A 12599-nucleotide genomic window follows, 5' to 3' on the forward strand; every position below is an offset into this window, starting at 1 on the left:
TCTCCACGTCTCCGATCATATTCAACACTACACTCAGCCACAGTCTAAACTCCTCCATACTCAGGCAAGTGTGATCTCATGAAAAAAGCATTTGTTCTGATTCTGATATTAACTAACTAGTTACATGATCTTGCTAAGTCATTTTTCTTCTCAAATAGTCTAGATGATTATAAGATTTACATGAGATCATATCTATGAAAGTGCTACATATACTCACTAGAGGTACTTTCTACCTGAAGGGCTGGGTAAGGTTGCGTGGATGGAGCTGGGGCCTCTGCTATGGATGTCTCCAGGAACAATGTTTACATTGCTGACTTTGTCAGTGGTGACCCACCGTTGCATGGCTCAACAGCCAACAGCCTTGGATATGGCCTTGATTCCACTGAAACATTTGAAACCAATAACTCAGAAAAGAAGCACTATGTGAATGCAAAAAGAGATTATCCTTCTGCTTTCAACAGCTATAAAGAGTGGGACATACAGATAAAGGAAAAGTCAAGGGGGCAGGCGAGAAGACACACAGAGGTGAAATGGCAAATACAAATTAAAAATAACCTTAATTTTCCTTGTTTTGAAAGAGGCTTCTTCCCCTCCCCCACCTTTTCTTAAAGTGCATTTCTTTAGAAAACCTGTAAGTTCTTTATTTGTATATAAATCTTTAGAAAAGGCTAACTAAACCTCTTGCCACCTTTATTTTTCTAAGTATATTTTATTGATTATGCTATTACAGTTGTTCCAACTTTTTCCCCTTTGACTGCCTCCACCCAGTATCTCCCTTCCCTCCAGCAATTCCCCCCACGTTAGTGCATATCCATGAGCTGTGCATGTAAATTCTTTGGCTTCACCCTTTCCTATACTATTCTTAACATTCCCCTGTCTATTTTGTTCTTAACAATTATGCTTCTTGATCCTTGCACCATATTTCCTCCTTCCCCCTCCCAGCTGATAATCCTCCAGATTATCCCCATATCTATGATTCTGTTCCTGTTCTGGTTGTTTGCTTAGTTTGTTTTTGCTTTTGTTTTTATTTTTTAGATTCATTTGTTGATAGTTGTGAGTTTGTTGACATTTTAATGTTCATAGTTTTGATCTTCTTTTTCTTAAATTAGTCACTTTTACATTTCATGTAGTAATGGCTTGGTGATGATAAACTCCTTTAGCTTTACCTTGTCTGGGAAGCACTTTATCTGCCCTCCTGTTCCAAATGATAGCTTTGCTGAATAGAATAATCTTGGTCGTAGGTCCTTGCTTTTCATCACCTTGAATACTTCTTGCCATTCCCTTCTTGCCTGCAAAATTTCTTTAGAGAAGTCAGCAGATAGTCTTATGGGAACTCCTTTGTAGGTAACTCTCTTCTTTTCTCTTGCTGCTTTTAAGATTCTCTCTTTATCTTTAACTTTTGGCATTTAATTATGATATTTCTTGGTGTGGTCCTCTTTGGGTCCAACTTGTTTGGGACTCTCTGTGCCTCCTGGACTTGTATGTCTATTTCCTTTACCAAATCAGGAACATTTTCTTTCATTATTTTTTCACATAAGTTTTCAATTTCTTGCTCTTCCTCTCCTCCTTCTGGCACCCCTATGATATGGATGTTGGTACGTTTAAAGTTGTCCTAGAGGTACCTAATCCTCTCCTCATTTTTTTCAATTCTTGTTTCTTCTTTCTGTTCTGGTTGAATGTTTATTTCTTCCTTATGTTCTGAATCTTTGATTTGAATCCTGACTTCCTTCCCATCACTGCTGGTTCCCTGTATATTTTTCTTCATTTCACTTAGTATAACCTTCACTTCTTCTTTGTTTTGTGGCCATACTCAATCATTTCTCTGAGCATCCTGATCCCCAGTGTTTTGACCTCTGTGTCTGATAGGTTGGCCTCCACTTTATTTAATTCTTTTTCTGGGGTTTTGTTCTGTTCCTTCATTTGGGCCATATTTCTTTGCCTCCTCAATTTGGCAGCCTCCCCAAGTTTGTTTCTGTGTATTAGGTAGAGCTGCTTTGACACCATGTCTTGGTAGTATGGCCTAATGTAGTAGGTGTCCTGTAGGGTCCAGTGGCACAGCTTTCTCTATCACCCAAGCTGGCAACTTGAAGTGCATGCTTTGTGTGGGTTGAGTACATCCTCCTCTTGTAGTTGAGCCTTGGTTGCTGTTGATAGATCAATGGGAGGGACTTACTCAGGCCAGTCAACTTCAAGGACTGGTTGTGACCACTGACAACCAACCTCCGCGCTCCATGGAAAATCAGCTGTGCAGGGGCAGGGTGGTGGTACTCCTACATGATCTGTAGATGTCCACTGGGTGCACTGGCCCTGGGATTTCCCTGGTAGTGCAGGCCAAGGTCAGCCCCCACCTGTGTTTTGCCCAGGGCCACCCTGCCTCAGCTATAAAGCTGAGATGCCTACTACCTGTGCTGGGCTTGGAGATTTCCAGGTGAAGCCAAGCTGTGAATCTAAGCTAGCTGCTGCTAGTGCCAGGCCTGGGGCTCACTGAGGCTACTATTGCTTGTTTGATAGGATTTAGGAAGTTGTGAAGCATGAGCCAAGACCAGCCATTCATATGCAAAAACAACTTGGATAGGTCTGTAAGTTGGGTGGGATGGAGTCTCTGGGGGTCTCCAAGGCAGGTCAGGCAGTGTTAGCCAAGTTCATGGAGTCTCACATATGGCACCAGCTTGCCAACTCTGGGGGTAGGGTTTAGAAGAGACAATGGCCTCTGCTTGACTCAATGCCAGACACTTTAGTTTCTCCCTGCATGCCACTGGTGCCTTTCAAGCTGCTACCCCAGTGCTGGAGCTCAGAGGAAGTGAGTCTGGGTAGGTGAGTTCACATGTGAGTTCTTTAAGAACTGCGTGGGTCTCCAGAAGTTTCTTCCACTGACTCAATCTCCACTGGTTTTTGCATTCAGAAGTTGTTGGGACTTGCCTTCTTGGCACTATAACCCTGGGCTGGGGAGCCTGGTATGGGGCTGGGACTCCTCGCTACTGTGATATCCCTTTGGAATTTTTATCTGCCACACATGGCTGAAAGACCAGCTCATTCTGTGTCTGCACCCCTCCTACCTGTCTCGATGGATTTGGTTTTTAATGCCGTAGTTTACAGACTTTCATTCAACTTGATTTCCGGCAGTTCTGGATGATGGTTGTTCTATATTTTAGTTGTAATTCTGATGTGGTTGGGTGAAGAGGTGAGCCATGTCTGCCTTCGTCACCATCATAACTGGATCTTACCTCTTGCTACCTTTATAAGCCAGAAGTGTCTTTCTCAAGGGAAGCTAGTGCTTTGAAATGTAATCATCAAAGACCATAGTGCCCTTATTTCCCACTCTTCGTGGGAGGGTAGGAGTCTGACTTATGTGCCTGGTTCCAACTTACAAAACTACTTTCTGTCATAAAGATAGAAGTTTTATTATTCCTTTGGATAAAGGCAATTAGCTAACACAGTTGGCCACCCCAGTTACCGGGTAAGTCTAGGATGAACCATGTGACAAATGGTGCTGTCGAACATAAATAAATTATGTTTATTTTGACGTGTATGTTATAGGTTATATTTGCTTGACTATAAGAGATGAGATTTCTTTCTGTCTTTGCAATCTTGCTCCTGGTTGCCTGTGATTGTCTTAATGCTTATTTAAAAACAAAACTGCTTTCTTTCTTTTATACCTTTCTGGAGAGGTTTCCTGGAGTCGAAGAAGATTTTGTTTTAAATTATATTCCCCCAGCAGGCACACATGATCTTGGTAAGAACCATAAATGAGGCAGAAAAATAATTTTCACATTCTTACGATGTCCTCTCTCCTTCCCCTCTCCCTTTTCCCATCTCTCCCTGTACATCTCTTCTATCTAGTAGTTCCTCTTCAGAATTTATTTTGGTATAAATATAACTGCCCGGTATCATCATGTATAGAATAAGAAACAACAGAAACATATTTTATAGGATTAAATGACTTAATTCCCACAGACTGCTAAGGATAGTAGCATCTAGAATGTAGTGAGCCTTGTGTGTATTTGTTATTATTAACATTATCATATGGAAAAAATCTTACATCAAAGAGCAAGTCTGTAGCTACCTGGCCCACATAGGTTCCACCAAGTACCAACAGATAGCACTTTGAGTAACCCCCTATGAGATTATGTCACACTAGTTTTCTTCTTATCCTATGCTCTGCACCAGCCTCCCTACCTAACCTTTCCTGTCTCTTCTCTCACTGCCAGAAGAATTAACCATAAAATAAAACCTCCCGTCTTCATATATGACCATTTCACTGACCACCAACCTCATATCTAGCTACCTGTGCTACCTCAGATCTAGCAAAAGAAACAAACAACAAAAATTAAAAACCTCCTTGGTCCTGCCTTTTATAAATGTGGTAAAGGTCAAACCGTTTACATTTCAGCAATAGGGCCGAATAAAAGGGCGGTGAATTTGAAATTCTTGAGCATGGTGCAAATGATAAGGAATGATGAGGATCATCTTTTCCCAGGAACTTGTAGGAAGAGTAAGACTTCTTCTCTGATAGAGACTAAATGGTAGAGTGGGAAGAAGGAAAGCTGATAGCTGGGGACGAGATCCTCTTTTAACAGAAAAGGTGCCCTTATGCTAATTATAGAAAAGCACTCACTTTATGTAGATGAATTAGAAGAAAAAAAGGAACTCTGTCTTAGGAGATGAAGACCCTTGAGGTTTTTGGTGGTAAGCTCCATTGAGCTGGATTTGAACCCATAGTGACTTCTTTAAGTGGGCGTCCTTGTGCATAGTGAGGACTATACAAACTGGACACAGAGGCTGCTTGGGTGCTGTTACCACTTCTTACACATGCTCACACCCCTCCATGCCTGATAATCAGTAGTAGATTAACTTCTGGGACTTGATACAGAAATCCTGGGAGATAATTCATATTTTCAAGAAAATTACAAACCCTAGAAGAGGCAGATGAGGCTGTTGTTCAGTAGATCTGAGGGACTGCCCCACCCATCTCTGCCTTTGATGGTGGTAAGTGAATTTCCCTGCTTTCCATATTTATCACATAGTCTTTAATCTTGGCAGCACTGAGCTGTTTTCATGGCTATTCTCCACTTCCCATGATCTCTTAAAGGATGATAGAGAAGTGGACTGAGAGATAATTCATAGCTTTGTGAAAAGGTGATTAAACAGACTCACAGAGAATTGGAAAGATTTGGGAACCACTGTGATCCCTGGCTCAGCCAAAGACAGTGCCTGTGAAAAAGAGATGTCTCATTCTTCAAGAGGCATGAAAGGAAAATCTATGAAATCACTAATTTACCTGAGAGACTAAGTGCATTTAATGTCTAAAGTTACAGTGTTTCATTGAATCTTACAAGTCATGATTTGTAACACTTATAATTATTTTATATTCTACTAAGGAGGCAAAAAAAAATAGACAACTAAATTGGCTGACAATGACAATTATTAAGGTTCATTCTATTTGAGAGATTAGAATGTGGGAAAACGTATACCTTAGAATAAGTGAAATACGGCATTTCTAACTGCAATCTCTTTTGCTGTAATGAAATTGCACCACCATGGCAGAAATGAAATCTAGTAACTTATTTGAAATATGTAACTCCTAGAAATACTTCCTGCCTGGCATAACTATATAGTTTCTGTACACGGCCTGCTTTGCTGGGCATCTTGGTATTTTCTTGTGCAAGGCTGACATCTGCTGGACAAATAACACTTGAGCAAAGCTTTGTGCACTACTCCTGTGCTATCTGCAGTTTGGCTTTCTACTGGTTCATTTACTCATGGTAACAGCTGTCTGAAATATTAAGGGAACATTCCGGAAACAAACAATTCATAAGTTCTAAATTGTATGCTGTTCTGAATAGCATGGTGAACTCTCTCACTGTCCTGCTCCATCCCACTTGGGACATGAGTCACCCCTTAGTCCAGAACCTCCACACTTTAAACAGTCCCCACCCATTAGTCACTTAGTCCCCATCTCAGGTATCAGGTCAACTGTCAGGGTATCACAGAGCTTGTCTTCAGGTCACTCTTACTTTACTTAATAATGCCACATTCCCACATTATTTTTATTAAGTACTTTTATGATAGTATATTGTTATAATTGTTCTATTTTATTTTCAGTTGCTGTTAACCTCTTACTGTGCCTAATTTTAAATTAAACTTTATCATAGGTATGTATTTTCAGAAAAAAACATATTATATATGAGGTTCAGTACTATCTGTGTTTTCAGGCATCCACTGCAGGTCTTGGAACATAGCCTATCCCTGGTGTGTGTGTGTGTGTCTGTGAGTGTGTGTTTTACTCTATTTTGTAGGAGAAAACTAAAGTGATTTCTGTAAGAACTAGAATGAGGTAAGTCATTTGGCTCCATATCTTAAACCTTTTCACTACATATAACATAACATAATGCTGCCTTCTGATATTTACCTCTTTTGTGAGTAACTAACTGTATATATACAAGCTGTACACCTGGAAATAAAGGTAATGGGTAAGGGAGAAAGAAGAGCCATTAGCGCTCTAAAACCACAGAGAATTAGAATTAAAAGAGTTAAAATTGTAAAAATCTTTGTGAATATAGACCAGTAACACTGAAATTTTGGAGTAGTAACCAAAAATCTGTTGTGCTAGGAAGTGCAGTAAACAGTACTAAGACATGCAAAATGAAGGGAACTCTAAGCCAGATAAATCTTGATTCATTTACTTAATTCCAGAAAGGTTTCAATTTCTACTATCTTGGAAAAATCATTATCTCTGATGCCGTCTTTTCAGAGGTCCTAGGATATAGGTAATAAAAACCTACAGGAGATTCATTTTCACTTAGTTTAACTAATGAATCTTTAGCCAAAATATTCAAAAGTATAGGGGATGCCTCTGAAGAGTTAATACTCAAAACTCACATCAAGAGGAAAGACATTTTAGTGGCAATAACTACCTATGTGAGATTCATTGTCTTTTGAGGAGGGGAAGGGGAGCTACATACACCAAACCCTTGTTGCAGGAAAGAACTCAGAGCCTAAATAGACAAAGCTGTGAGATACATTGAGGAGTCTTCCCTAAGTCCTATGATGTGGGCTGATTAGAAAGTAGCTAAAAAATTGTAAGTGCCGGCATGCAAATCTCCACGGTTGGTCCTCACCTGTTACAAAACTTCTACAACAGTGCTTCTCATACTTTGACGTGCAAAAGAACCACTAAGAATCTTGTAACAATGATGATTCATCAGGTCTGAGGTAGGAGGTGGGGTTCCAAATTTCTAACAAAATCCCAAGTGATGTTAATGCTGCTGGCCTGCAGACTGCATTTTGAATATTAAGGTTATACAGAATTCCCCCTAGAATAGCAGTTCTCAGACTGCGATGGTCAGACCAGCAGCATCAGCATTACCTAGGAACTTGTTAGAAATGCAAATTCTGGGGCGCTGTCTAGACCTATTTAATTAGAAACTCTGAGAGTTGGGGCCCAGCTATCTGTATTTTAACAAGTTCTCCAAATGATTCTGATGCTGATGTCTCAGAACCACTGCTTTAGAGGAGTATTTATCCAGCCATAATAGAATTACCCTAGGAGCTTAAAAACAAAATATCAGCCACTGGTTTTCAAGCCAATGCAATTAAATCAGAATTTCAGGATGTGAAACCCTTGATAGTGAGCATTTTAAAAATATACCCAGTGCATCCAGGTTTGAGAATCATTGTTAGAAATCCACTTCTGGAGAGAGAGGGAGAGGGAGAGGGAGAGAGAGACTTACTTCTTGAGTCTTTACCAGCAAAAGTGTGGTAGAGGTGAGGGGATCTGGGTCTGCTGGCCTGGTGGGTCTCCTCCTCCTCACTGTTGCTTTGCACCTGTAACCAAGATCCCAGCAGAACTAGTCAGAGCCAGAGGTGGGGAAAGGTGCAGGATGGCAGGCAGCTGTAGGAGACAGAGGCTGAGTGTTTGAGGGACTAAGCCTCTTTTCCTCTGGCAGCAGTCCAGCAGTGAGGAAGGCAGGAACCGAGGTGCAGCTCTATATTCAGTGGGAGGTGACACACATGCAAACAATATTTTGAATCATAACAGCTTCTCTTTGTGGCAAAGACTTGATAGATTTTCCAAGAGACCCTTGTACTTGGTGGCAGTATTACAGACATAGGCAAGAGGAGTCCAGAGTTTTTCAGAGTCCATGGGATAAATAGTTAGTGGACCTAGGGGATGTGCCCACTTGGATCTTATGATACCCATTCTAGACCATGCCCTGGTTGCCAAGAATCCCAAATATGCTGCTCAAATGACTCCAAGCCTGCTTCAGTGAACTGCACTGGTTTTGCCTGGTATCTGTTCTTTAAGGGCCATCTTCTCTACTAGTGTATGCACTCTTGGACTTTAGTGATGACCAATTAATGGCTATTTTTGTGGGGAGGGGGTATGAGGAATTTGGGTATGTAAGCTGGGCTGTTCACACTTGTATAGGAAATCCATGATGGTTCAGGATAGATCTTGGCATGGGAAGAGAAGGAGACAGGCCAGGGGCTGGGGAGTAGCTCTTCCCGCACCACCATGTTCTAGTACGCAAGTCCTAAGAGTCTGAGAATTCTAGGTTTGAACCTAGACTTGCAGGTCTTTATGGTTACATACTTGTCAAGGTAGAAGAGAAGCAATTTTATTTATAATAGTAGTGTTTAGTTTATTGTATAACCAACCTCTACTCTTGTGTGGATCCCACAAATGATAGGGGAAGGAGTGCTTGATGAGAAATTTCAAGAAAATTAGATGAGGAATTAGAAAAGCAGTTCTGGAAAACTAGATGCTTTTGAGAAACCAGACCTATTTCTTTTTCTCCTTTTATATTGACTCACTCCCAAAGGTTTCTGAATATAATTCAAGAATCAGTATATCTGATGATGACAGGGAGCCTGGATTCCCTTTACCCAAGGACAAACAGTTAGAGTCTTTCTCTGCCAGCCTCTCCCTTACCTCCAGCTGACTCACCTCCTCTATGTCAAAAGTGACCCACAGCTGCTGGGTTAGAGATCGGTGCAGTTCTGGTCTCTCTTCACTCCGCTTCCATTTCTGCTGGATGATGGACAGGTCCAATGATTTAGCCTTCCCGCTCGTGGGATTCTTCTGAAATAGGCTCTTTCTTGCTCTGCTCTTCTTTTTCCAGAAAGTCTCGTCCTTGGCCAAATGGGCTTCCTTATTGGTGGCCTGCAGACCCCACAACTCTCTCTTTACCTCTGCAGGGTCTGTGCTCCACTGTAGATCTGCTCTGGGCAAAGAATGTGTGCAACAGGGTGTCTTGAGATTATAATGCAAAATTTGTGATCGTGGATGTACTGTGGACATCCTTTGCTGCATTTCCCCTTTAGGGCAGAGGACACAAGAACCAGAAATAGGCAACATTGCACCATTGATGGGGGGCACAGGACCTTCCTGTGAACCTGGCCCAAAGTCAGAGTATTGCTGGAGAATCATCTTTTCTCCTCTCACTCTGTCCATCACTTCCCACACCACTTGGTCCAAACTGTTCCTTTTGGGGGTATCGTGGGGTGGAGATAGCTGAACTCGGGGACATGTGTACAGGCACATTTTGGAGATGGCTTTCTGGAGGCGCTCTCTAGGTGAGTGAGGTTCAGATTCTGTGGCCAGAATCTTGATGGATGGCATATCAGTTGGGTTGCAATTCCAGAGCATGTGGGATGGTGTGAACTTTTGGACAGGTGTCTTAGACACATAGGAGTAGAGACAGAAGAAGGCATCAGCAGTGATAGCCAGTGTTTGCACCTGCTTAAACCTGCCTGGATAAAAGGGTTGAATGAAGACAGTGAGTCTGGGAACTTATCAGCAAATTAGTTCTTGAATTTCTCCCTTCAATGTCCTTCCTAAACTTAAAATTCAGGAAGAAGGTGCCAATATCCCCATTAGTGTTTCACCACTTAGGTTTCTGATACCCAGGGTCCCCCTTCTTGACTTTTTAATTTTTATTTTTGTTAAATTTATTGGGGTGACATTGGTTAATAAAATTATATAGGTTTCAGGTGCACAATTCTATAATACACCATCTGTATATTGTATTGTGTGTTCATCACCCCGAGTCAGGTGTCCTTCCACTTTCTTGATTTCTTGACTCCCCATCCCAAGTAGGCATTTTACTTTAGTCCAAAAATTAATTCTATATGGATTAGAAACATTTCTATATCTTGAGTTAACATATCTTTCTGCTGTCAGTATATTCTAAATAATGGCCTCCATCACTGTGTTTGCTTTAGATGACAAACATAATAAAAAACAACAAAATCAACATTATTTTCTTAGTAACAAAACTTTAGGGTTATAGAAGACTTCTTGATAGCAACAAATTTGAGGGATAGCAATGACTAGGCAATGGACTGGATTAGAGAAATTTAGATGGAACTTATCATTCCTCTTAGGCCTTTGCTTTTCAAAGTGTGGTCAGTAGTCCAGTAGCATCAGTATTGCTTGGCATCTTGTTATAAATGCAGAATCTCAGACTGTATCACAAGCATTTTAACAATATCCTTTGGTAATTCATGTGCACATCTATGTTTGAAAAGCATTGTGTTCAACTATATATCCATTAAATTGTAACCTTCTTGGAGGTAAGAATCATGTTCCTCTTGACCAGCTGTTGTTATTACAGAATATAATGTCTAATTATGTAGCTGGCACCTACAGCAAATTCAATAAATTATCCTCAAGTAAGTGTGACTAAGAATCATCTAAGGTGTGAAAATACTCCAAATCAAAATGTCAGCAGGTGACACTCAGGAGGCTAGCTTTACCAAGGTTTTAAGTTGAACCTGATACAAAGGATCTGAAATAGCATTGCCAGAAACACCATCATGTTTTGAGTGTAGCAGAATATAATTTGAAATATATTCTTTTTTTTTTTTTTATCAATGTATGGTTGCCTCTCACTTGCGCTCCCAACTGGGGACCTGACGTGCAACCTAGTAATGTGCCCTGACTGGGAATCGAACCTGCGACACTTGGCTCGCAGGCCGACGCTCAATCCACTGAGCCACAGCAGCCAGGGCTGAAATATATTCTAATATATAGAATCAAATAGAGTCTTTTACACACCATCAAGGTAGAGAAGCCCTCTCATATCTTTCCTTAGTATTAAATTAGTACAACTTAACTTATTGTTTCCCCAGATGTGGCATAAGGATTATGCATAAATATCATCTGTATGCTTGTTTAAACTAATATCCCAGAGCCCCTCTTACTCTGGAGGAAAAACCTATAAATATGAATGCTTTGTAAACTCCTTATGCAATTTAACATCTTGAACTTTGAGAACCACTGTCTTAAATGGAAATTATTTTAATGCAGTGGCTGTAAATAGTAACATTCAATAATTCCAACTGAGAATTAAAAAATGGGAATAGATTTAAAGATAGTATTCTGATTTGAGATGGCCTATAGAAAGCAACAGTGATATGAGGTTTCTTGAAGAGTATTTCAGAAGAGAGAAGCAGATGTCAAAGTTCATCTTCCTTGCAGCCAACATAAGAGGAAATATATAGACACAAGAGATAAAGGATCAGGTGAAGCTAATCAAGAGAAAGTGGGATGTGGATCCATTGATCCCTATCTGGAGCCTCGGGGAGCAGCAGAGCATGGATCTGTGGGAACACTCACTGGCCAGCATGAGGCAAGGGTCCTCCATCTCAATTCTCTGCACCTGGGACTTCAGGAAGAGCTGGAAATCAATGCCTCTGGCCTGGGAGGGGTTGGTGAAAAATCGGGCAGGAATCCGAGAAGTGTCTTTGTGGTCCTCTTGGCCAAAGCCAAGACTGAAGAGGACATCTTCTGCATCTTCTTGCACCTTGTCCAGAATCTCAGAGATGCTAAAAAGAGGGAGTTTGAGTAAGTAGGGGCAATTCTGAAGCACAGGGTAATCCACAGTGTCTTTGACTTTGAGAAAAGCTTCAACTTCTCTGGACCTAAATTCTCTGAAACAAGGGAATTACAATCTAGCTCTGGTTTAAAAATTGAATGAGATTCTATCATAATACTTTGAATAAATGGTTACAGGTGAATGAAAATTTACTATGAGAGGATTTGAACAATCAAAAGCAGTACAGATGCAAAGGAATCTATAGTTGTGTGATTAACCAGTTAGTTCCCACTTGCACACATGTACTATGACATAGCTGGCTTCTGCCAAATTCTTTGTATCTTGTCACCCAGTTTGCCCTTAGCGGTTGTGCGGGACAACTAGAGAATGCATGTATAGCAAACATAAAACTCATTTTATCCTCACTTTAGGGTAAAAAAATTTCAATATGTTAGGTCCTCACTTAATGTTGTCAATAGGTTCTGTGACTTTAAGCAAAACAACATACAATGAAATCCAATTTACCATAGACTAATTGTTATAAATAACTACTCTTACGGCATCTCATCAATGTTGTAACAAAATAGCATTGAACAAAACAATGTTATTTGAGGACCTGCTGTATAGGTATGTTCAAAACCTGATTTTGAGAGGTAGACCCCTCTTAAGCACCATCTTCAGGAGAGAAGCCCTGCATTACAGAAGGTCAAGTGCTCTCTCTTTATGGCACCAACACGTATCTACATCTGAATCTGTGTTCCACCAGGATGGGTGATACAG

The 12599-nt window shown here is 40.7% G+C and overlaps 1 protein-coding gene across 1 annotated transcript in view; it reads right to left on the reverse strand.

The window, feature by feature from the left end:
* Positions 1–12599, reverse strand: part of TESPA1 (thymocyte expressed, positive selection associated 1) — a 39908-nt gene that overhangs the window by 3228 nt on the left and 24081 nt on the right. Inside the window, exons 9-11 of the mRNA XM_090275591.1 lie at positions 11621–11829; positions 8948–9753; positions 7731–7824 (exon numbers count right to left, since the gene is read on the reverse strand). Coding sequence (XP_090131717.1) covers positions 7731–7824; positions 8948–9753; positions 11621–11829 — 1109 coding nt within the window. The remainder of the gene's footprint in view (positions 1–7730; positions 7825–8947; positions 9754–11620; positions 11830–12599) is intronic.

This window comes from Furipterus horrens, unplaced genomic scaffold (genome assembly GCF_987537825.1).
Source record: "Furipterus horrens unplaced genomic scaffold, mFurHor1.1.pri manual_scaffold_4, whole genome shotgun sequence".
NCBI classification, from domain to species: Eukaryota; Metazoa; Chordata; class Mammalia; order Chiroptera; family Furipteridae; genus Furipterus; species Furipterus horrens.